Genomic DNA, 25,519 nt, shown 5'->3' with positions numbered 1-25,519 from the left:
TCCGTGCAACTTTAACAAGCAGGATCCAGAAGGTTTTAAACAAGTACCTAATGCCAGCACTAACACTCTTACCTTAAATACAACACCTGGCGTGCTTCTTAAGCTCTCATTAGAAGGTGAGAGGGTTCTGAGGCTACTTAATAATAAACAAGCCCACAAAGTCATTTTCACTTACCCTATCATGTCGTACCGCTGAGTAAGATTGACATCAGCTGGCATAATTACACGGAACAGAAGTTTAAAAAGAAAGCCACCCACATTAAAGAACAACTCACGCTCACTAATTCCTAAAATAAGGCTCGTGCTTTGTTTACACTATGTATGTGACCACATACAGCTGGCTGGCCTGTTCCTTCAGCTGCACGGATCTTCTGCCTGGCAATACGAGAGGGAGATCTGCATGTCTGCATGCATACTTCAGATTTTGGATCTTACATTGCACGTTCCCAAAGCAGAGCTTTCCACAGGGAATGCTGCCACTCCCATATTCCAGCCCAATAGGGCCATTAATGGCTTGCAGAGTCCTTCCTTACAGCACATTTTTTCACCTCGCAAAAGCCTTCAGCCTGGATGCTACAAGGAGCTGAACACTGCTCTTCTGCTGAAGACAACAGTGCTGTAAGACAACATTTGGAAAAATTCTTCTGTCCAAATCTCAAAAAAAAAAAAAAAGAATCAACCAACTTACATTACCATGTCCTATAATCAAAACATCTCAGAATACAGTTCAGTTTGGGAAAGTTATTTTTGTGTGACGTAAATATTTGGATAAGTTTAAAGTCAGTAAAGGGTTTCAGTAAATTAAATATCAGGATTACATTTCATTTGATGCAATTCTGCGTAATAGGCATTACGGGCCACATAATTATTGGCATAGCTTCTCACTATGAGAAGGAACAATGGCAAAGGTCGTTTCCATTTTGGAAAGCGTGTTTTTTAGATCTTTCTGTATAAAGTGGCCTACCCGCCATATACCAATTGCAATTACTTGTGCTACTTACGCACACCAAGATGTGCAAGGTCACATTGTTTTACAGCACCGAGATGAAAGGGCTGGAAGAGAAAAACCAGGGCTCTTCTACCTCCGCCAGCATGGTACGGTTACCACAATCAATCTCATGAAAAAACCTGGTGACACTTAGATAAAGTACAGCCCGCGTGACACCTGTGGTAAACTGCAGTGTTTATAAGTAACTTATTGATTTAGAAGATTGTTTTAATCTCCCAGCTGCACAGCGAGGCGTGCTCTGGCCATGTTTTCCTCTGTGAAATGGCTCATCTGAAACGAGGTTCTTCTGTCTGTGCAGATGGATACGTGACTGAGACACACAGGACGGCAATCAAAATCAGGTTAGCTTGTACTGCTCGAAGGCATGAGGGAATCACTTCCCCTCAGTTCAGAAACAGCTTCTTTTTTCATCATAAAGAAGTGTGGCAGTTGCTTAATAGAACAAAGCTATTTAAGACCAAAAAAAAAAAACAACCCACCTATTTCCAGAACAATTAGAAGGAGCCACGCTATGCTACGCATCCCCAAGTGGATGTGATTCAGCATAAATCTGACCATCTCAAATGTAAGTCATCCTGACCTGATAATCTAGAAAAACTTCCTTTGCTAGTTCATCAGTAAGGCTGATAGATAACACAATTTAGTGCTTCTTTTTAAGACTTTAAACACTAAGATATCAGCAATGGGTGTCAAGTGTAAATAAATATTGCGCACACAGCTCTGTTACATCAACTTCCTTGTTTCTGTACTTAATGTTGTTATCAACCTGCTCCAGAAACACGACTGGCTGGCCTTCATTGCTGGGTCTGCAACAGCCACAATGCCAAAAGACACCTCTGTGCCTTCCTGCTGTGGGGTTATTTTCTTGTTTTTCTCTAGTACGGGTTTCCATCCAGCAACAGCAGAAGAAAAAGCACGCACATGCTATCTGCGTTTTTTGTCAGCATCAGATAAATTATAAAGATACGGCAAAGGTAACAAAACCATCCCCAGGCCAACGAGAGCCCCTCAGACCAGCCTGAAGCACAGCACGAGAGGCACTCGCTGTTCCCGAGCGCCATGTGCCCCAAGGAGAGCACTGACCACTTCTAAGGCAGCGCGCCTCAGCCCACATGCGTAATAGAGGCCGGTGAGGAGGTGCACAGAAGCTGCATCACTTGTGATGCTTTTGGTTCCTCCACGTATTCCTCTCAGGCAGAATGGCTGATTTTTAGTGTCACTTTTTTATTTTGTTTTGTAAACACTAAGATTTTATGAGCCTCTTCACACCAGTAACTAATAACCTGCTGGTACAAATTACCCAAGCGAGGTTACTTACAGCTCTGTTTTCTCGCTAAAGGTACCAAATGGACAGTTCTATTGTTTCCCCTTCACTGAGCAATACCTCAAAATAAATAAAATCTAAAGCCAGAAGAAAAGCGCCTGTAAAACGGCAAGGAATGGAGACATCTGGGGCAGGCAAGTTCAGCTCCAGCTAATATGGCTCCTACAAACGAAGATAAGTATTCCCGTTGATAACGCTCAGGGGAGTTTTCCATCATCCCTTCTAATCAACTTCCAGAATCTGTTTAATAGAGAACATCAGATTGGATCCCGCTTCTGTTGTATCGCGTGGAACAAAAGGTTCGGGCAGACACACATCTTCCCCAACACTTCTGATCCATCGCTCTGCCTCCATTTTGGAAGACAGACAAAGGGCCTAAATGTGGATGTAACATCCGAACAAATTGATGGAAAGCAAAACCAAAGTCAGAGCGCAAGGCGCCCATAAACCCAGGAAGTGCAGCGCTCAGCTGCAGCCACCGGAACAAAGGAAACAATGACAGACTCTACTTTCTTGAGGCAGTTGCAGAAAGAAAGCCGGACAAAAAGCTCAGAGGGCAGCCCCCGTGTCACAAGCGCTCCCTGTGAGGCTCTGCGCTCGGGCTCCGCTGAAGGCGGCCGCTCACACCAAAGCTGGCGGCGATGCTGCGCGTTGCGCCCACGGCCGCGCTCCCACGCCGGGACGGGATCCGTGCGCCGAGGTCACCGGTGTCCCCGCACGCCACGGAGCGCAGCGGGCGCGGGCTGGGGCGCAGCTTTCCCTCAGCGCCGTGGCCTAAGCGCAGCGCAGCGCCCGCGCGGAGCCCCAACTTCTCGTGCGACAGAAACGGCGGCCGCACGGGGTTCACGCAGTCCCACGCAGCCCCGCACAGCTCCGCCCGGCCCCGGCCCCGCGCCCCTCCCCGCTCCCTCGGGGCTTTCCCCGCGCCGCTGACTCACGAGCCCCGGCGCCGCTCGGCCCCGCGCCCGGTACCTGTAGGCCAGGGACATGCACTCGAAGAGCTTCGTGAGGGACGCGTCGATGCTGAGCCGCCCCCCGGCGCCGCCGCCCCCTCGCGCCGCCCCGAACTGGTAGGTCTGGCAGGTCTGCTCGTTGACCGTGTCGAAGTCGTAGCCCTTCTTGGGAGGGTGCTCGCTGTGAGGCGACGACACCATGAAGTGGCCCGAGTGGATGATCTGGGGGCCCGGGGGCTGCCCCCGCCGCGGCCCGCACCGCCGCCCTCCTCCCGGCGAAGCGCCGCCGTCGTCGGTGTCCGACGAGTCCTCATCGGGCTCCGTGCGGGGGGACAGCGGCCCCGCCGCGCCCAGGAGCTGCGCCGGCCGCATGAACACGTCGGCGGCCATGGCCCCGCTACCGCCGCCGCCGCCAGCCCCCGGCCGAGCCCGCCGCCCGCTCTGCGCCGCCACCGCCCCGCTCCGCCCCGGACCGGCCCTCGCCGCCCCGCCCCGCCGGCAGGAGCCGGAGCTACAGCCCCGCCCTCGCGGCCCGCCCCTCCTCGTTCCCGCCCGGGCCGCGCTCCCGCCTCAGCGCTGCGGCCCTCAGGGCCGCGCCCGACAGCGCCGTCCCGCTGCAGCGGGGTGCTTTCCCGCCAAGCGCCCCTCAGGGGAAGGTCGTTCCGCCGCCCCCGTGCGCAGCCCTGCTGCCGTTCACAACGCGAGGGCACGGCCACCTCGTGTCCTCTCACACACCCACAGCGACCCTGGGCCGCCACTGCCGCCCTGTCCTTTCCCCTTGCACCACCACAGGCAGAAAACATCGTGGCCAAGGAAAGCGAGGACACCACATCCCTGGTGTCACAATGCTGCTCTGCTCTCCCTCCCCCCAGTTTAATACCCAGTGTGGTACTTCCAGGGCACAGGACGAGGTCACGAGGTGCGAGGTTGCCTGTGGGGAGGCCTCGAGCAGAAGTGCAGAACCGCTTCTGGCTGTAAGGCTGCGGCCATGCTGACCAGAACCAGGAATTAACTGCAGCTCGGCTAAGTTCAACAGTTCCCCCGCACAAAGGACGAGGAAAGTATCATTGCTATGGAGGGCTCCAGCTGTGAGAAGTCTTTAAAATCAAGACTGACGTTAAGCTCTCAGTCAAGATCACGTATGGCAGTCCTTAAGAAAAGGCTGCAATCATAACGTAGCTCTGGAGATGGACATTCTGCCTTACTTCATTAAGATGAGCACTCAGGGCACCTCCAGGCCAAGGCTGCTGTCTCTCCTCTCCTTCTCCACAGTGGGGAACTCCAGGAGGCACAGGGAACACCACGGACCCAGCAGCATCTCAGCAATGCCTTTCCTGACTGTTTTTAGCAATCTTTGATGCAAAATGATGTAGGCCACCATCTCCTGCTGATGTTCCTTCCAAAAAGCAGGCTTTCGGCACAGGATTACCTATAATTCAACTATAATACACACTGAGCAGAGAGACATTCATGGTGCTTAAAAATATGCCTGCAGCATACACCACAGCTCTCGGTGGGAAGAGATTATCTTCCTAAATCTCACAGACTGGGAGATAAGCCTTCCCATTTTGATGAGGCAGAGAGCCCAGGGAGACTTACTCACAGCCCCAGACCATGGGGTGACTGCAGGGCTGGGAATCCGGCCATGGCTCCCGCTCTGCTGCCCATCCTGCTCCAGGCAAACCACAGCCAACCTGCAGCTCTGCACCCCACTTCCCAGGCTGTGCTGTCACTCACTCCTTTACCAGCACAAGCCTTACCTGGTCAGAGGCTTTTCCTCCTGAAACCTGTCTTGAGTGAGGCTGCAATCCCCACTCTTTTCCTCTCTCTGCTGTTTTAATGTACTATTTCATAAAATGAAAAACAAACAAAGCCAACAACAACAAACAACACTAGAATTAGGTAGTTGTTTTTCACCCAGGGTAGCAGATTGAAGTGGTTCAATGAGATGATCCCACAAGCACCCCAGTAAAAGCAAGGGAGGCACCAAAATGGACCAGCCAGGAGCAGCACTCTGCTCACAACTCACCCCCCCACAGCTGTCTGGGCAGCTGCAGGCTACTTTAGGACACAGTACATAGAATGCTGAGAATAAGCAGGACACTCCACATCCACCCTGAGTGTAAAGAATCCTTCCAAAACTCTTAGGAATTTTTATCCTTGCCAGCATCAGACTCGAGCATGCTTCCCAGATGAAGCACGTTTTCACACTGTGCCCTCTGCTCCAATTTAAGTTTCCACAAGACGTTAGCTGAGTACTGAGCCAACAGTAAGCACCTTAAACCTTACATTACCAAGTTTTTCTGCAGGCTGCTGTAATATCATTGCCCATATTTGTTTGTTGCTATTACATTATCCACACCCAGTCAGTGCCCTGCTAACAGACAGAGGCAACCTTTGGTCAAACCAAGTGAATCATTTTACACACTACCAAATGAGACAACGCCATGGAATGCATATTTCAAAACACTGTAAAGATGGGAATTTATTTTTAATTTAAGAAACCAGCTGAGATTAAGTTTCTCGATAAAAATTAGTCACAAAGCATTCGTGTTGTGATTTTTTTTTATTTTATTTCTGAAATGAAACCATTGTACATTGTACAAACCATAACTACCGATGGAATAAATAAGTGAAAAATTATACTGCTGTACAACACACACACACACAAATCATAAGATGGAAAACGATTAGGTACTGAAGAAAACAAAATTCTTTACACCTTCTAACAGGCCCTTAGATATAAAGAACATTCCAAAACATGACAATGTTTATGTATGAAGATAGCCACCCAAAACCAATATTTTATACTGCCTTGTCGATTTTTTTTGTTGTTTTGTAAGTGCCAGCACTTTTTTTTTTTTTCTTTTTTGGAATGTTTAACAACTACTTTCCCAAGCATAAAAATTCCAAGGAATAGTTCTGCTATAAAATGTTTGGCTGAGTAAATCACTTATTTGGAAGGCCTTCCCACACGTTCCACAAACTCAGCTAATTTACTTGCTTGCTCCTAGTTTCTTTTTTTTTTCCTTTTTTTTTTTTAATATTTTTTTCTTTTTATGTTTTGTAACTGAAGCTCCAACATTCAGCACTGTAGCAAGGAAGCACTTGTTGAAATTTGCACTATTTCTGAAAGGTTAGCTGTATGAGAACTGTCAGTCATCTTGAAGAAAATTACATCTCTCCTTCTGCTCCACGTCTCAATGCTTTCAATAAAACCTTTTACAGTGAGTTCATAAAACAAGTTTCTGGTAAAGACAGGTCCAAACCAAAAAAAAAAAAAGAAAAAAAAAACAATAAAAAAAACTGGATTTAGATCTGGTTTCAAACCTCAGACTGGTTTGAATTTGATGTTCTGGTTTGGTCCCATCTGTACTTACTTTCTGGCATTAAAATGTGTTTAATCACATCCGTTGGCCCATAAATGTTATCAGGCACTTCACTAAGACTAATAACAGTCTTATACACTATTTTGGATTTCTTCATACCAGGTAATGCCAAAGTCTCTTCTCTTAGAGAATGACAATAACTGATCTAAGGAACCCAAATCTATCTGCTTGTTCAGCTGTCTGTTGTCACTACTAGAATCTCTGGTTAAAAGTAAAAGTTCTGAATGTATCCCGTATAAGCTGTAAATGAAACATTGCTATTTTAGAAATAAAGCCTCTAGGAATATAATTATGATGCCTTGTCTTGTAAGCCACAGAACAATGAACAGTTCCGAGCAGAAGCCACAGGAGAGAAAAGGAAGCTTGTAATTAAACCTGTTGATGTCAATAATGCCAATAAATGCTTCTATCTAATGAAAAATTTGAGGTATTTTTAGTGCTATTTATATATTTTATTTCTTCCTAAAGTACAGGAATTAGTTTCTAAATGAAAAAATCTATTTATTCCCTTGGAAACTTCTACAAAATTAGAATTAAAAACTTGCTGCGATGCACCTGGAGATAGGGATTAGTAAAAATGACTGCTTGTCAAAGGTGGCATCAGATTTGTTTTGCTTTAGCATTAAAAAAAACAACAACAGTAAAGCAAAAATATTTTAAAGTTTGAATCTTTCTAAATTTGACCATTTCATATATCAATAGAACTTCTCACAAAATATCACTTAAATCTGAATGTAATATACATACAAATCAATCATCATTGACCAGTTATCCACATTTTAGGCATACACACAATTCAAGAGAGAATTCTACCATTTCATTGCATAATGTTGTGCAAACATAATTTTCGGCTCCTCATTTCCTTATTTTCAGAACGTTAATGGACTTCGTGATCAGACCAGAAATCCCAACAACTTAATAGGGAGCACACTTCTTTCACAAATGGTTTTGCAATCAAATTTTATTCAGTTAAAATCCAAAAAGTTTATTTCAACACAAAGGAAAAGTTGTGAAATTGAGTGTCATATGTTGTTTGGAGTTGAATCCTACAAACATCCTATGGAACGCCAGTACTGGCTCCCCCACCTGCCCTCCCTCCACTCCCTCCCCCGAGTTCCCCATTGTTTTTCATAATAAAGTGGTAATTGCAGATGCAATCCAGTAGTCTAAGTGCAAGCCATTTTCACTATTGGAGAATTCAGAAATAAATAAGCTTGATGAGGAGCTAATTATGAAAATGTATCAACTGGAAGCGATTATTTTTTTTTTCCTTTAAAAAAGTATTTACAGTTCTTAGCTTACAAACTATATGCAACCATTTCCATAGCTGTGAGATCATAGTTTAAATTACAAGCTCCACCTCTCACACACAAAGTGAAGACAGACTAAGGGCCTGATCCAGCAATACACGTGTGCGCACGTGCACATGCACATGTGTGTGTAAAGAGAATTAAGTGAGAAGTAAGTGGTTCCCACTGACACCGGGCGGTTCTAACTGGGCACTCACCCTGGAAGATCAGGCCCCAAAGACGAGACCTTTGCAGATGGTTCTGCACTTCTAAACGCCACTGATTTGAAGGGAGTTGCACATGCTTAGTGCTTTTCAATTACGTTCAGCATAAGCACACTTTGACATAATTGTAAAAGAAGGAACATTTCTATCAATGATGCAGAGACGACAGAAACAACAAGGCTTATTTACAAGACTTGCTGAAAGGAAAAAAAAAAATCCCAAATACAGTATTAACCTGGAACATAGAAGTAAACATCTTATACAGAAACAGTACAGTGAAATCCAGTTCAGTGAAAATCTCATATCAAAAAAGTCCAATTGAAAATAAATTCATTGTGCATCAATCCCTTTGATCCTATTTATATACATAGTGGAACTCTTCTGTAAAGCAAGTTGTACCCAGTACAGAGATCTGGACCTAATACCTAAGTATTTTAACTGTTGTGTTACATTATATATTCAGATCCGGACTATAAATGGTAAACAGATCATGTTAACTTCTGATGAAGTTAAGTATTTAGAAGACCAAATTTACAGTTGCGAATGCCATGCATTCAATAAAAGATCTCCACTATAGCTGCTAAAATAATATATCAAGCTCTTTTCTCTCCTTGGACTCCAAGAGTGAAAATGGCATCCTGATCCGTATTTGTTAAAATTTAAGCACCAGGGATTTAAAAATTAAAAATAAAATAAAACAGCCCCCCCTCCAAAAAAAGAAAAAAAGCAAAAAGAACAAAAAGCCTTTCTACATGGCATTATACAAACATAGGTCACTTTGCAAAGGAGACAGTTGCAAAACAACTTTTAAAAGTTAAAAGTTAGCACTGTTTTCAGAACACAAGGCACAAAACAAAAGCAGACATCGCGCCAGAACAATGAACTTCACATGAAAGCTAATACCTGACTTGTACCATCCTTAAATATCTTACAATGTTAAATAGAGAAATGAAAAAAAAAATACAGCAGCAACATAATCGTAATTTTGACTTTAGAAACAGTGCGTAGACCCCTCCTGAGTTGTTTACTCCAACCATTTCAGAGACAGTAACTTAAAAGTTCTCAATGTTTGTTTCACAGGAAAAAGTTTTCAGTGTCTGAGAAGTTAAACCTTTGTTAGGCTTTCTTGGATTTTTGCTTGGTAACTTGAAAAGTTAGGAGTTCTGTCCTCATCCAAGAGAAGATGCTTAAGTAAGGTTGTTCTAGAATTAAGCCCACTGATGTACCTTACATAAAAACTGACCAGAAAAATCTATAGTCTAAATCTCTTCAATGTTTTGTTGGGAAGCCTCTACTTTCATCTTTTTAGAAGGTGGCACTCCTTCAGAGTCCTTAATGGCAGGGGGGAAAGAAAAACAATCATGTTATCATTGCATTGAATTTCAGGTGCCATAAACATCAAACAAGCAGCAAGAAAAAATTCCCTGGCGTGTCACTTGTGAAATACAAAGCATCCCTGGATACAAAAATGATGCGACCAAGTCAATTTGCTTCCAAAAACCACTTCTCTACTTACATCTTACTTCAGCTTCTTCACACTTGTATCCTCTACTCAAAAGGACAAATTTCTAGTTCCAGGCTAGATGCCTCAGGGAATGTTCCAGGCAACAGCCTTGATGCATACCTATACCCAGACTTCCCTCAACTCCACGCCTGAGCATAACACACGCCACGTGCACATGAATTTGCTCCTGCTACAGCCAAAGCAACCTCTACAGGATAGAACATGAAATGTTTGGAAAGACCAAGGAGGGCACTGGAATTAGCCAGCCACCCACAAAGAAAACCAATGGTACGAACAGTGCTCCGTCTCAGGGTCCCTGTGTGAATGGGACGATTACAATAATTTCCTTCTTTCACTCACCTGGATTTTTTTCAGCATTCTAAGCAAGTCAACATGAGAACACCTTGCCTACAGAATCTAAAAAAAATCATTTTCCTAACTGCTGTATGAGTTTTCTTTGATAGAAAATATTTCACATCTGAATTATCCTCAAAGGGGTCTTTTCAGTCAGTTAGGCGCAGACCATTCATTAAGGCTAAATTTTAGTATTTCCATATAAAACTAACACAGCCTGGTACTGAAACACGAGAAGTAAACCAGACCAGTTGTAGTATTGCTCATCAAATTATCTGAAATGCAAGAAGGCAATCAAATTAACCACACCACCAGGTATACATACATCTAATACTCTACAGCTGCTTCATTTCCATTGCATTAGGAAATGAGCCTGGCTTCCTTCCATTTGCTTTTTGGTAAAAATGCTCTTTTTCAAATCCTAAGTAACTGGGCTTTTGTGCTTAAGGTTACCTGAGAGTTTTTTGATGCCTCTGTAAGTATATCGTTTTCTCCAGAGGACTGAATTTCTGCTTTCTCTGAACTATTCATGGAATTTTCCATTGAAGATTGTGAATTCTGTTCATCAGAGGTATCTGAAATTTCAAGAGATTATAAATGAAAGCATGCAGCAGGAGATGAAAATTCCACTCACATGTAGCCATTAATGATAACATATATAACAACACAAACATAATGAATCAACTTCAAACTCCACAATCAAAACCACTCACTACTGCCACTTTACAAGGCCTTTGCCTTCATGCTAACGGCAGTATACGATTGCCGAAGTCAGTCCCTAGAGGGAGCTAAACTCTCACACGCCCGGTAACATAGAACTAAGTCAATGCTATTAGCGAACAAGTTCAAACAAACTTTGCAAAGGGCTGAATGAATGCAAGGAAAGTTGCTTTGAACCGTAAGTAAGAGGCAGCTGCAGAAAAAGGCTCAATTGCGATCATCAGTGGATCCCAAACTGTGTAGCTACGCTAGCAAGGGGTATTTTTTTTGTCATCGCTTCTCCCTTTTGTTTTACAGTAATGGACTTGGGAACTAATCCAGAGAACTTGGTATGATTTTCTTTGAATCTAAATTTAGACAGGAGCGTGTATGCTACGTAACATCTTCACACAAACAAGTTCAGGCAGCATCAGACCTAGGAATAAATCTTTACATTTTACTATATCACAAACATTCTTGTTGAGATGTTCTTCGAAGGATTCTGTTTTATTCGTGTTTGGTGATGATTCAGTTGTCAAAATTTAACCCCCATTAACGATGACAACTTCAGCATAATCATTCCAGTATTACCAAGATAAAAGCTCGAAATTTAAATTGGCTCGTGGATCTCCCGAGCTAAGAACTTAATCAGGAAGGCATAATTTAATTGCTTTGCTATGGGAAGAATTCTGCAACCAAATAATTAGAATGGCATTAAGGACATATTTTATCTCCTACAATGGGATAAAGACACTTATCTTCCACAGATTATAAACACAGAACATGTTTCAATTACCCAAATATCATTTAAAGAGTGAGGTTCACAACAATCTCTTAATCCACACACAGTTTTCATCTGTGTACAACTGTAGCTTTTAGAAAATGAGGACAGAATTCAGAACTAAATTTTGAATAACTAGCAATGTTAAGAAAAAAAGGATTACATTTTAGTTTACACAGTTAAAAATTAAATACAATTTAAAATATCTCATCTCCATTTTACTTTCACACTAGGTAATGAACATTTCTACAACTACAAAAGTAACTCTTTCTAGGGTTTGTGTCACTTTTTAAAGATTATTTTAAATTATTTCTTCTTTCAAGACTGAGATTATGACAACAACAAACTATTTTGTTTGTTTCCTCTCCAAAAAGGACTTGAGTGTCAATCTGGCCTTTCCTGTTGTATGGAAGAACAACTGGTAAGCAAGAGATTATGGTTCATTTTTGTTTAGATGCTGAGAATTCGGAACCATTTATTTCAATCTGTTATTACTCAGTCCTTAAAACAAACAAGCAAATAAAGGATACCACACTAAAGGATAGCAGTTTTTGCTGGCTTTAAGGATGATCTCTCAGCTTACCTTCTGAACCAGGTTGCTCCTTTGCTTCTGACTGAGTTTCATCAGACTTTACTTCAGTGCCATCTGCTTGTGTTGCCAAATTCTGTTCTGGTGCTGGACTTGAATTGCTACTGTTTTCTTGTTTTATTGGAGAAGCATCAGCTATTGAACTCTGGTTGCTATTGTCATCTGTTAACAAAAAAGATTTAAACAAGAGAGTCCAATTTGACAAGATCTGAATAAAAAGCACAACATAGTTGCTCCTTTTTTATTTGTTTTTCCTGTAATATCCTGATAATGCAGGATATAGTCTAGCTTGTTGGAGACCAAGCACAGCAGCATTCACACTAACACCAGGCTTACTCCAGAACATCACAACTTCTGCTCTTGCAGCATATGCTGTAATTACATGAGTTTTCTAAATGCTGTAAATAATATTATACAATAAAACTGAATGTTTACCTAGATCTCCTTTAAAGAACCCAGAATTTTATAATGCGAGTAAAACAGGCTAACTGAAGCCACCTCATTTTACAGATCAGCTAACAAAGGGCCAATTAAATATTCATGCTACAATTTTCCTTTGTATTACTACAGTGCTCTGATGAGCAGGTGGTTTTAAAAGTGTATCCCACAGGTCAAAAAGCCTACAGTGCTATCAAAGCATAGTATAGTAGCCTGTCCTAAAAGCAACAGCATCTTAGAGATAATTCTTCAGAATACTCTCTAGACTCAAGAAGCTCAGTGATAAAAACTTTCTGCAACACAGATCAGGAAACGTCCTGCTTGTGCCCTCTTTTTGTGAAAACCAATTACAATGGTTTAAATATCTCAGCTCATACGTTATGGATAGCAGTGAAGCTTGCTGTAATCTTTAAACCAGTCTAACTGGGGGAACCGAGATGGAAGCCCCGATCCCCAAAGAGAAGTAACCCAGCAAAATATTAATTAAATTACTAGCATGTAAGGTGATCCATCTCCCTCTGCATCTGTACAATCATTACATCCAAAGGACTTCAGAAACACATAGCCAGTGATGGACCATCTCTTGTCAGAACAGCTTGAAGATAAGATTAAGCTTACAGTGAAATTGTACAATATGGGTTAAAAACACAATATAAAATGATATAAAACAAGTATTATATTCACTTCATCGATGGGGGTAAAAGGCTTAAGAATATTAAATTATTAAATTAGAAGTTTGCAACATGGATGAAAAATTAATCCAGTCTGTGAATAACATACTCAATCCTTTAATCGCAAGACCACACTCACTGCAAGCACTGTAAGAACAAATCAAATAGCAATAAAAATGCAAATAAAGCTGAAGTGAAAAAATTACATCCAGCCAAAATACGATCCCCTCTTATCAGCTCAAATAGTGCTGCATTCTCAACCATAATTGCTATCCAAACACCTAGAAAGTAAAAAATAAAAACAGAGCTGTGCATGCTCCTTTGTAATAAATATCATACTCACACTCAACAAGTTACAGCTTTTTTTTTGTTTGTTTGTTTTTAAACTGATTTCATACTGTCTGACTGGGATGCAAAAACATTTACTTAACCAGTTAATTTCACCAAGTCAAGGGAGAAGGAAGATGTAGGAGAACCACAGCTTGCTCTCATGACTCTCACTGAGTTCTGCTCTGACTCGCTTCTTCCCTTAAAAAAAAAGTACAAAACCTATAAAACAATGGTAGGTGCCACCAAGGCTTTGGGGGTCTTCTGGTTCCACAAGCAGCAAGCTTGACAGTTACTTAATCAACGTAAGTAAGAGCATAACATTTGGATAGTAGATACTGACATTTTTATTTTCACATATAGCTCCACTAAGAATATTTTCCTCCACGTACAGAGACCCAAAAAAAGGCATTTAAACAACAGAACAGAAATCCAAAGTAGTGAGCAAGTATCTGATGCCATTTTCACTTTGATCCAAACTGAGCAACAGAGGATTTGACACCATTAGCTTACACTTCCACAGCAGTGTAATAGGGTAATTTGCGCTGACCTTCTCCCACTCACCATGCATGTCCATCATCCCTGGAGAGGAGCTGTTCTCTGGAGTGGTCACTTCAGAGCCACATTTTTCATCTTTGCCTTTTTTCTTATTCTTATTTTTCTGAAAAACAAAAGGTACCACAAACAAATGACACAGTCACCATGAAGAAAACAAAATACAAAAAACCCACAAGAACAGAATAATGACAAGAGAAGTCCAAAAAAGTTGAAGTATGAAGCCCTTTCCACTTACTATTTCTGTAAGCATCTAACTTCAAGGGAGAAACAAACCAAGGAGATAAGCACTGATGATATCAATGATGCATCAGTCCCAGTAATTGCAGGGCTGTTTTTTTTAATTGTACTCTTCATGACACAAAACAGTAGAGGACATAGGTTTTTATCCACACATTCTAGCAGCAGTTAGCACTTTTTTTCTTTTTCTTTTTTTTAATCTTTAAACCACTGCACTATTTCTGTAAAAAAAAAAAAAAGTACAACAGTTCTCAATACTGCCCCTCCTCCTGTCAGCTGAGACTCAGAGACACGATGATTAAATGACTTGCTGAAACCCATTCAAAGAACTAGGGAGATGCTTTTATAGTTGGTTACAGTTACCTGCCAGCAAGGTCAAAAGAATCTCTGCCATACTTTGAAAAATGAAGAATATTGATGAGGGGCAGGTCTGAACATTCACGAGCTACCTCATTTCTGACTGCTTAACTTTGCTCACTCTATGGGTTACGCATACTAGCACACCACTATCAAACTCAGTGCGTGCCCCCCTTTGTATTAGGAAGCTTCAGAACACACCCAGACAACAGAAATGTGTTCATAACAGAAATGATAACAGATTTAGAATTTTGACACTGAAGAGAAGGCTTTTTACATTTCTCAGTGACCTATGCTGCAGAAACCTCCTCCTTCTCTATATCTAATGCTGTTTCTTCATTAAAATTCAATGATGGGTTAAGAAAAATCAGATTGGCCTATAACAGAGAGTGTACGCAATATAGTTCTACATGAACAGTAGGTCACAACAGGCTTGTGACCAAACAACAGTATGGCCTGCAAGCATTAAAACAAAGGAAGAGACGTTGGCATCCATCACGTGGAAAATCTGCGTCTGCTAAGGGATGCAGCATTTTCAATTAAGAGGTGACGTAATCAGTCTCACAGGAGAAAGAGCCAGCTGCACTGCTTTTGGAGGATTCTGCATGCCTGCTGAGAAGACAATTAAAAGCCTAACTCTAGGAAGAACACTCACCAACCCATGCATTTGGTTAAGACAACATTCTCCAACAAGGGAAGAAAACAAAATCATAGTCTAAGACCGAAGAGGAAATTCAGCAAGGGAGATCTGGAAAGATTTTTCTCTTTACATCACATAGACTATCAGGCTTCCTTAATTGCTTTATTACTTCAGAGAGAGCAAATGAAAGGACCCAGATAACATTCTCTAATACATGAAATAGAGGTGAAACCAAACAGACTTCTTTATCCTTGCAAAGTGGAAGTTCAGAGAGGAAGATCTCTCTCAGCTTTTCTGAAGGTAAGAGGACACATTTGGCACAGGAGAAGTACTGAGAAATTACAGAGCAATTCAAGCTGAAACGTGGGTTAGGGGGGTTGTTTGTTCGTTTAAAAAAGTTGAACCATCAAAACAGTGAGGTTCCATAACAGCCTTCAAAAACTAGTTGAAGGACAGAGCTTAATTCCAGCTCAAAGAAATGACAAAGTGACTTGGGAACAACACGTGAATGGTGGGGGGGGGCTGAAAATTATGGCTCAAAAACTACAATTAAACTCTGCATATGGAGACTGCTACATAAGCCCATTCTTCCTAACAGAGAATCTGACTTTAGGTACCAGTCACTTTGAAAATTCATCCATAAACTCAACAGAAATTCTATTTCAAAGTTCTGTAGTACCCATCATACAAGCACAGTTTAACCGCAGGAAAATCATTTGCAGAAGCCACAAGCCTAAGTAACTTTCTCTCTCCCTGCACACAGCTTCCTCTCCCACCTTGGAATATAATAATAAAATCAAGACCAAACATTCAATAACTAGAAAGACAGGACAAATATCTGTAAAGAAACCAGAAAAGCTTTCCCATTCAAAAATGGTTATTTCACAGAGATGCTGCTCAAGCTCTGAAGGATGACAGAAGGCTTACCACAGCTCCGACCGTCATGTAAGCCTGTGGTACAACCAAGGGCACCAAAAGAAATTACCTCAAGTAAAGCAATGCTAATCAACCACAGGTCTTGAATTTGGACTTTGAGTCAATTTTGAGACAAGACTGTAAAACTGCCTCACCTGAAAGCCATCACTGTACACATTCATAGTAGTTTTCTCCCAAATAGGTCTTAATTCATACTTCAAATAAAGTAAAGCTACAGGACATCCCAAGGAAAGAGTACCAAACATAGGATATACATATATCCTGCTGTACATTTAATTTACTACGGTACCACAGATTAATTTTACCTCTACAACAGTACCTCAATTATAAGTTAGGAGTAAAACTGACACTGAAAAACAATTTCCAAGTCCAATCAACTTTCACATTTGTTATTTTTATGCCACATGATTATATTATGGCAAATGAACAGTGCACACCAGAATATAAACATGATGCATACACCAAGCATTTATAAAAAACAGACATTACATTAGAAGCGCATGGACTGCACCGCTTGGGCTGGCTATCTTAATACGAGCGATCTCAGCTCCACTGAGGTTTCCTAGTCTTACTTTGCACCTATTTTTTTTTTAGCAAAACAAAACCAAGGCACAAACCATACATACAAAGTGCCTCCTTTCCTTTCAAGTATCAAGGAGAAGGAGGAACAATGTAATTGATGTCTTGCTTCTATCCCCACTCCCATCAATCATTACGTTGAAGAATGCTTCAAAATCAGTTTCAAGCCGACTGTGTAACAGTTATCTGAGAACTGATACAAGTTGACCCCGAAGACTTGCCACCTAATGAACTATCAATATCACTTCTTGCAGAGAGCAACACTGTCTCTGGAGCTGTTCCATGCAAAGGTTTGGGAGGTACACACCCGACTTAGCTTAGAGGCTCAAAGAACAGACAGCGTCTTTTGTTCAGCTTTCCCTGAACATGAGTCTCTACACCTTGAAAAATGCAAGCCATCTGCAGGATACTTACATCATCGACCTTGGGCTCTGTTACTGGTACCCATTTGTAAATCCGTAGGGACGTGTCGCCAACTGTCACCCACTTCTTCTCCCTGTAAAATTACAATGCAGGAGAAGTTAAAATTTGTATTCAAAACGAAGCGAACTACTATTGTAAGTTGTCAAGGATTTAAATAGGCTAGTAAGTAGGATGAGCTCTATTACATCGTCTTTAGAACTGCATTTTGCAAATTGTTCTCTGCATTTCAAAAATTTGTTAGAGCACTGCTAACCTCCAGATTTCTGAGGGCTGCTACTTGACTGGGTGAGTAACTGCAGTAGCAGTAATAACATCAGGATTAACAATACAGCTAAGAAGAACAGCTAATGAAAATGCAGATTTAACACAATTCTCACTTAAGGTTCTAGAGAGCTGAAGAGGTTTTAGACAGACCAGCGTGTTTTGATTGTCATGAAGCCGTTTAATGGTATTAAAAAACTAAATGCATTTTGATCATTTGAGGTTTCTTTCTGGGTAGAAATTTGCTGTTAGCAGTTGAACAATCGCTCAACACTCCTGTCAGACAACTCTGAAACCCTGGCCTTAGAACCAACAGCCCTGCTGGTACCACTATGTGCTGTGATGCAGAATTCAGACTCAGGAAAGCCTGGCTCGCTTGGATAGGGAAGACTGAGAGCACTATCAGGGGGGAAATGCATAACCTACAGCACTCTGCAGACCCCTGCCAGCCAGCCATGAAGTCATAACACTGACAAATTGCAAAGGAAATGTGGCCGGAGGGTGTCACTACATTAGGGGGTCACACAGATACAGAGTGCGGAGAAGGAATGGATGCTGAGTGCTTAGTTACAGGAGGAATTCCTTGAGGTCTTTGCATGAGAACATTAAAGGAAGGTTCAGAATGCCAGAGAAATTTCATCACATTTCTGTGATCAGTTTTCAGGTCACAGATCACCACTGCTGGTTCCTGGGTTTGCAAGAGCTCTGCAAATGGATCAATTAGAAGTTAACAACAAGGACTAATTCCCTTAAATATTCATGAACACTTGAAATTAATTTGGGATGAGATCTCAAGCATTTTTATTTCATTTTTAAAACACATTTAAAATAGTTTTGGAATTTTGGAAGGTATAGATTAAAATGATAATGTACTTTGCAGGATGGGAGAAGCTGGATGTGACTCCAAATACATATGTGATATCTCCATTTTTAGAAAGGGCTTCCAGCATCTAAAGCAGCCACGCTGTACAAATGCCACAAACATCCTCCTTACTATTTGTTTTAGTTATGAAAGCCAATCTTATTTGTTTACCCTCTAGAGGAGACACTTCCCTGTTTAAAAAAAAGAGAAGCTATAAATGGCAATTTGATACGTTTTGGATCTGTCCACAAGGATATTTTAATTAAAGCACAGAACTATTTCAGATCCGTTTCTTTCCCACCGTTTTTCCTAGAGCAGCTTTTCCTCTGTGTGTTTAGATACATCCATTTATGTACACTAGATGGCTGAAGTATGTCAAGAAACAATGTCATACTAATTTGGAGCTCTACTGCTTGGGGTGATAAAAATGGCAGTGGAGATGAGAGCACGGCAGTAATGAGAGCATACTTAATTGTGAAGACATGATCATGATATATAAATTTTTTAAGAATACAAGTCAAACTAAGCTCATTTCTAGTTTGGAAAACCTTTGAAGTTATGGAAATAAAACCAGTTGGGCTTTTGGTTTGGGCATAGGAGAGGTGAATAAATATGTCTTTTTTTTTTTTTTTTTTTTTTGTTAAATCAAGATTTTAGCCTTTTCCTATAGCAAAATATTACTTAGAGATGCTGCACTGGAAAACCAAAAGTTCAAGATACCTGTTAGCATCTCAAAGCAGCCTCACACAGCATCTTCACTGGACAGACTGTAGAACACAGGAGGAAACCTATATTAGTAACTTTTCCTTCTAGTATTTAAGTTAGCCCTGACATTTTAATTCTTCTGAGCTTCTAAATACCACTGTAAGTTCTGATAACCTTCAGCTACAGGGATATTTTTTTTTTTTTTCTGATTTCAATACACAGTAATTCAGACAACAATGGGAATAGGGATATTCTGTGATGGAAGTACACCAACATCCCAATCCTGCAAACACGGTTAAAAAGAAAACCAGACATCAAACTGCTGTTATTCAAATATTTTACATGTATAAGCATTTGCAGCATTGTCAGTTTGAGACCAGAAAAGTATTAATAGGAAAAAAGATGGCAGCACAAAGACAAGTCTGTTAACGAAGAAATGTAATGACTTTCAGACATTTAAGATCAACAGCATAAACTCCAGAAATTAAGGCATGTATTGCAAACACAAAGCTCAGGTTATTATTTGTAGTATTTACGGTATTTCCACAAAGAATCAACACAAAAATCACAAACTCCCCCCCCCAACCAGTCCTACTCTGAACCCTCCCTCAGTCTTTATCTTTTGTGTAAAGTCACCACTGCTGAACAGGGACACTGCTTTTTATTTATTTAGAGCTGACAATTTATTTATGCTGCCTACAAACATTGAAGTTTGCTAAGTGCTGCCCAAACCACCAAATATTCTCAGAGACCAATTGCTGGAGTGGAATCATGGAATTTGTGAGCTCTTGTCCCCTTTCTATTGGGAAATCCCAAGTAGCTTCTGCACATGGCTTCCTGTCTACAAAACCCATCTGCTGCTGAATCCATTTACCCTGAGATACTGCCCAGAACTGCACCCGCTGATGCTACTTCACCTTTGGTAGGCAATCACTGGGTTGGAATTTCTATGGCACCGTACTCTGTTACAGAGATTGATCCACATGTTGAACAGTGGACTGGAAAAGGTGAAAGCCCACCATCAGCTTGACAGCTAACCAGGCTAAAAATGCAGCAGTTCTCAATTTCACTTGTTCTCATCTACCTAACAAACTCCATAGTTTCCTTACATCTAAGAAAACCCAACATTTTTGTTCTGGTTTCAAAACTTCTGTTTGTCCACGAATGACCCAAGCATAAATACAAAGGAAATGATATAACTTGAAATACATACTATAATTTTCTTTGCTTTAATCTTCCACACTGAAAAGTATCTTAAACATTTTGGTTACAGTCAATGCAGAAACTATTTTATGCAACGGAAACAAAATCCATACGCGTATCTGGAATCACGTTAAAACATTCTTAAATTCTGAACCATATCTGCACAGCATTTTAAGGACAGCCAAAGACAGGTAGGGTAAGCATTAATATCAACACTTCTTCAGTGGTTATGCCTGAGGCATATTAATATCCTAGAAGTTATATAATTATACACTTATTTTCCCATTTCAAATAGCCCAAGACACTTAAATGTGTTTATATTTTGTTTATTAACACTAAAGCTCCAAAATTGAGTATAAATGCCATGTATAAAAGTAATATACTGGTGAGCAAACATGGCAGTGTATATTACACTCATACATAATGTGTCAAGGCAGCTTTTGCAGCAGCAATGACTGCTAGAAACATTTGATGGCACAGAAACAGAAAGCCTTTGCTGCCAATATATCATCATTCAAGAAAAGGCTTTCACACTTGTTTGGCTTTTTACCATGACTACCATTTATCAGAGTGATTTGTATTTACACAAGGATTTGCTCCCACATACCCCATCTTCTGTTGATGATCATGAAGTGACGTCATAATGCTGAATTTATCACATCACACTCACTTGCATTGCAACAGAGTTTGGTGAAAATCACAGAATTATGACCTCCCTGTGGGATCAAGCAAAGGAGAAAGGGGGATGGGAAAGAAAATGCCATTATTATACACACAAAGTGCTGTCAGATGCACAAATAAAGATGTTTTTGAAATGAAGGCTTGCTTTCAGAGCACGCCTATTTCTATGCCGATGTTCATCCAGTGACTAACATGAAGTAGCCCCAAATACACAGGGTGTTTCTTGACCATGCTGCAAATACAATGAAGTGTAAAGTAGTGTGAGTGGACACACAGTAATGGTCAAACACTAACAGTCAAGGGCCCCTTCTCTCTAACTTTAGCCAAGCATGCTGCAGTAGCAGTCTCCAACTTGTACATGCCAGCACGTTCTGAGGAGTTCTGTTGAGTTCCACGTTGTAGCACGCAGCCTTTCTTACAGTAATGAGAAACACGGTTTACATATGACAAAGCTCTACCTTTTACATACATCCAACTTGCACTGAAGTCAGCGAGCATATTCTGGCTCAAAAAGAAATAACTATGAGCCAGAAAATCCATACTGCACTTCATCCATGGTAACTGTGTTTGGACTGCTACAGTACTTCTGAACAGTTCCCTCGCACACACCGGGTATTTTTACTTCAGCTGCCACCAGGCATACTGCAGCCTTTGCAGGCAGCCACACAGCCACTGCAGCCTGGCCAATGGAGCAACATGGCAGCAGCACTCCTCTCCAAAGACATCACATTAAGAAGTTCCGTACCCAAACTACTTTTTGAAATGAAAATCTATTTTAAGAAGGAAGCAAGAGCAGGAAAATCTGCAGAAGCTCCTTTGCATTACATTCCATATAAAAATATTTTAGCAAGCCCAAATGGAGACAACAAATGGACAGCCACAGACCAGAAGTTCTGCTTTAGCTACCTACACTGAGAGATCCCAACCAACATTACCAGGTCACATCATCTCATGGTCTATGGTTACTCCAGTCAGTATCTCTTACACAATGTGCTTTGTTTTAAAGTCATGCCTCTCCTGCAACCATTCCTTTCTGTAACAGATGCATAGCACTTTCCGATACTATTTCCAGCAGTGGTCCAAGTTCACCTCTCCTTTATGATATTATGTAAAGCTTTGATAAAAGAGGCAGAAAACGGCCAAATGACTTATGCAAAGATCCTGCAAGTCAACGACAAGTCAATACGGTGAGTTTTCCTCATCCTGCTGCATTCTCTTGACCAGGATACCTATTCCCAGCAGCCAGACCATGGCATAAATGTTTGTGCATCTGTCCCAAAGCTCAGCACTCTAGTACTTCCCTGCTACCCATCACAGTTCTTCCTGCAAATAACTGTGTTTTATTTCATTTAATAAATCCAGCATTTGTGAGAGTGTTTCCACTGCTTTCCTATGCTGGCTGAGGGCACAGTACGTTTTGCCCCTCTCTTGTTGAGAACTATTTAGAATCTACACATACCTGCCAACCTTTAAAACAAAAATAACCCTGTACCTTTTACAACTCACATCATTACATTTATTCTAGACTGAAAGAAAAATAAGTATGCTTAAAAAAAAGTTCAAAAACTCCCTTAGTAATGAAGATTTAACGCTGTCGCCACATGAATGCAACACAGCCATGTATTCTGCAAGACACGTGCTAGATGTTTTCTAAAATAGAAGCTCATTCACGGGAGTGGTTTAAACAAAGGAGATAAGGCTGCATTAATCTCAAGATAAAATCCTAACAACTTCACTGTTTACTACTCTCAGCCAAGTTGCACTAACACCAGAAGCACCAGGCTCTCTACCAACACGTGAAGACAGGCTACCTGCATTGAAGGGCACACTGTCTAAGAATACAAAACATATTTTCCAAGGAATGGAGTCTGCACTGATGGAAAGCAACTTCCCATGTGCCATACAGAGATGTGGCAACGGGAGCACACAGCAATGCTGCAAAGCAAGGCTGCCACACGCCTTCCCACATCAGTAAAGCAGGGCAGCATGCACTGGAGCCATTCAACATTCACAGTATGCGCGACCTGACTCTGCTCCTGTTTGGTACTGAACCGCAGCACTCCATGTGCACATGTACCAGGAAACTCTGTTGTATGCAAGGTATTTCAATCTTCAGCGGCTGCATCTCCACAGAAGAGCTGTGGATGGCAACAAATTGCTCCCATTAAGCCAATGAAAACGCACACTTGAAATTGCCGATGTGGCTCCTCTCAAGATGCAGGAATTCCGACTGCATAAAGTTCAGTTTCACAGCACAAGTCTTCTCAAAACATTTAAACCACAGAACACTGAATTTCTCTGGCTAATTTCCCCACTGTTCTTAACTGCAGGTGGGGGGGGAATCATAAGATTCACCATCAAACCGTGATTGCCTTAAAAAGATAGGAAAAACGGCTCAAGGAAATACTTGTGAGATGCACACACAAAAAGCCACGTAAATACTTCTAACCAGAAGAAATGCCGCATGATTCTGCACAGTAACCCTTGAAACTATACACATGTCCACCTACTACTTTCATGTTTTTGCTGCCCTCTTTATGTTTTAATAAAAAGAAGTTTTGTTACCTATATACATAAACTACATCATATTTCTTATTTGTGGGCCAAGACTATTCCTCTTCACCCAACATAGCCTAGGCAATCCCAAAGCTCAGGCACTCATGCTTAAAGCGAGGTGGCTCTGGTGAGGGTTAAAGTGGACAAAACCTATTTATGCCATAAGATTTGTTTTACAGGTGAAGCTGTAGCAACTGACTTGATGGCAGAGCGCCCTCGCCAAGGGAAAAAGAACCAGACAATCTGTTGAATGATCAAGCTCCTGCCTCTGCCCCGCTCCAACATCCACAAACCAGGACTCAAAGGAGGTATGCTACGCTCATGAATGAAATACCTACAGCCAAAATAGTACAGTCCCACACAGCCAACAACGTGGCTGTGTGATCAGAAGCACTGTCTCATCGTTGTACACCGTTCCAACCCTTTGAAGCTGACCCGGCAGTAAGCAAACAGCACTTAAAAACAGCAGCAGAGCAGAAGAGAGTTCCTGAACACGATCGAACCGCGCTGCCGGGCTGCTCAGCTCCACACACAACGGGTGGATTCTCTGAAATCCCCATCCCGTGCCCGGCATTATCAGGCACACATTCTGTCCTTTGTGCAGCTCCGGCCAACTGGCCATTTGTGTGCTCAAGAAGCAACAAATCCATACCTCCAGACCAAATCCATGCCTCCAGAAAAAGCAAGCATGCCCATTTCTGTTATTTTTAACAAAACCAAAGTGTCATCCGTGACGGCGACAGAAACACTCCTTATTTTGTCAGGTCCAAAGAGACAAGGCTTTCTGTGGGTTTCAAACATTTAAACGTATTCAAAGCTCCTCACACAAAGACACAAAGACTCCAACTCGGTGGAGAAAGAGGTTCACTGTGGCACTGCTCCTTACCCCACCTGAAAACATCGCCACAATCGTGTGACCGCACTGATCCAGCACTTCGTGTTGATTTCCACAATACAAGCAGAAAAAAAAAAAGACAAAAAAAAAATCCGCCCAAACACGCTGAAGGCCAAACAAAAGTGCACCGTTCCGCCCGGGGTACAGCCTGTAAGTACACAACAAGACCAACCCAGGCGGCAGTTATTCTCTGTCCTGCTCCGCTCGGGGTTCGCGACCACACGGCGTTTCGTGGGGAAGCGCCCGCGAAGCTCTACAAACCTCACTGAAGTTGGTGGGTTAACGCACAGCTCGGAAAGTTGCGGGGTTAAGGAATACGTGGGAATTAGGAACGGGCTGTTAGAGTTTCACAGCGGGATTCGGAACGCTTTTTGAGAAGAAAGACGCTCCCGCCAGGGGCAGCTCCACACACAGCCCTCCACACGGAGCCCTCCGCGCAGGCCGCGCTCCGCAGGGCCCGGCTGAGGGGCTCCGGGGGCGGTGGGGCCGCGGGGGCTCCGGGCCGGGGGTCGGCCGCACAATGGAGCCGCCTCTCGCCCTCACACGCCGCCGCCTCCGTGTGACGGGCAGCGGCGAAATGGCTTCTGGGTGCCGCCGCTCCCCGCCCCCCGCGGCCGCCCGCCGGGCTCGGGCCCCCGCGGGGCGCTGAGGAGGGGAAGGGGGAGCGGCGCGGGGTCCCGGCGCGGCGCGGCCCGCTCACCATTTGCGCACTTTCTCGATGGCCGCCATCACCCGCTTGATATCATCCTTCGCCCGGCTCCGGGTCTCGGCCCGCACCGACCGGCCCGACATGCTGCTGGGGCTTTGGGGAGGGAGGGGAGGGGCAGGGCGGCGGCCTCAGCGGCGGGAATGCAGCGCTCGGCGCGGCTCGCGGCGTCCGTCCCTCCGTCCTGCCCGCACGCACAATGCTCCCACGGCTCGGCTCGCTTCGGCGCCGCTCGGCTCCGCTCGGCGCCGCTCGGCTCCGCCCGCCCGCCGGGGCCCGCACGCTGCGCACGCGCAGCCCGCTCCGCCGCCGGCAGCCCGCGCGCGCGCAAGACGGGAGGGGCGCCGTGAGGAGATCCGCCGATGGCGG

At 42.7% G+C, this 25,519-nt stretch overlaps 2 protein-coding genes, 1 long non-coding RNA gene and 1 other non-coding gene across 7 annotated transcripts in view; 2 read left to right on the top strand and 2 right to left on the bottom strand.

Moving 5' to 3' along the window:
* MLXIP (MLX interacting protein) overlaps positions 1–3,707 on the bottom strand; it is a 45,654-nt gene extending 41,947 nt beyond the window's left edge. The window contains exon 1 of one of the 2 annotated variants that reach the window (XM_015275579.4): positions 3,306–3,707. In XM_015275579.4, coding sequence (XP_015131065.1) covers positions 3,306–3,676 — 371 coding nt within the window. In that variant the 5' untranslated portion in view covers positions 3,677–3,707. Of the gene's footprint in view, positions 1–1,001 lie in introns of both variants that reach the window. The other variant, XM_046901259.1, reaches the window with a different exon arrangement.
* Positions 3,245–7,948, top strand: LOC124417228. The gene is made up of 2 exons (XR_006931559.1): positions 3,245–3,403; positions 4,185–7,948. It is a non-coding gene; the product is annotated as an uncharacterized LOC124417228 (long non-coding RNA).
* BCL7A (BCL tumor suppressor 7A) lies at positions 5,834–25,390 on the bottom strand. 3 transcript variants are annotated; one of them, XM_046901268.1, is made up of 7 exons: positions 25,145–25,390; positions 20,920–21,028; positions 17,273–17,354; positions 14,116–14,212; positions 12,110–12,277; positions 10,500–10,621; positions 5,834–9,519 (listed from the first exon to the last, which is right to left on the bottom strand). In XM_046901268.1, the coding sequence occupies exons 2-7, from the start codon at positions 20,952–20,954 to the stop codon at positions 9,448–9,450; spliced, it is 576 nt and encodes a 191-aa protein (XP_046757224.1). In that variant the 5' UTR covers positions 20,955–21,028; positions 25,145–25,390; the 3' UTR covers positions 5,834–9,447. The 3 variants fall into 3 exon arrangements, with proteins under 3 accessions (XP_046757224.1, XP_040504367.1, XP_415148.2); XM_040648433.2 differs by lacking the exon at positions 25,145–25,390 and adding an exon at positions 24,706–25,005; XM_415148.8 differs by lacking the exon at positions 20,920–21,028.
* MIR762 (microRNA 762) lies at positions 25,196–25,274 on the top strand. Its single transcript, NR_035328.1, has one exon. It is a non-coding gene; the product is annotated as a microRNA 762 (primary transcript).
* Positions 25,391–25,519: the final 129 nt, after the last annotated feature.

The sequence above is a fragment of the Gallus gallus genome, chromosome 15 (assembly GCF_016699485.2).
Source record: "Gallus gallus isolate bGalGal1 chromosome 15, bGalGal1.mat.broiler.GRCg7b, whole genome shotgun sequence".
Classification (NCBI taxonomy): Eukaryota; Metazoa; Chordata; class Aves; order Galliformes; family Phasianidae; genus Gallus; species Gallus gallus.
The sequence above is the reverse complement of the archived record's forward strand: the minus strand, read 5'-3'. Positions and strand labels throughout refer to the sequence as shown.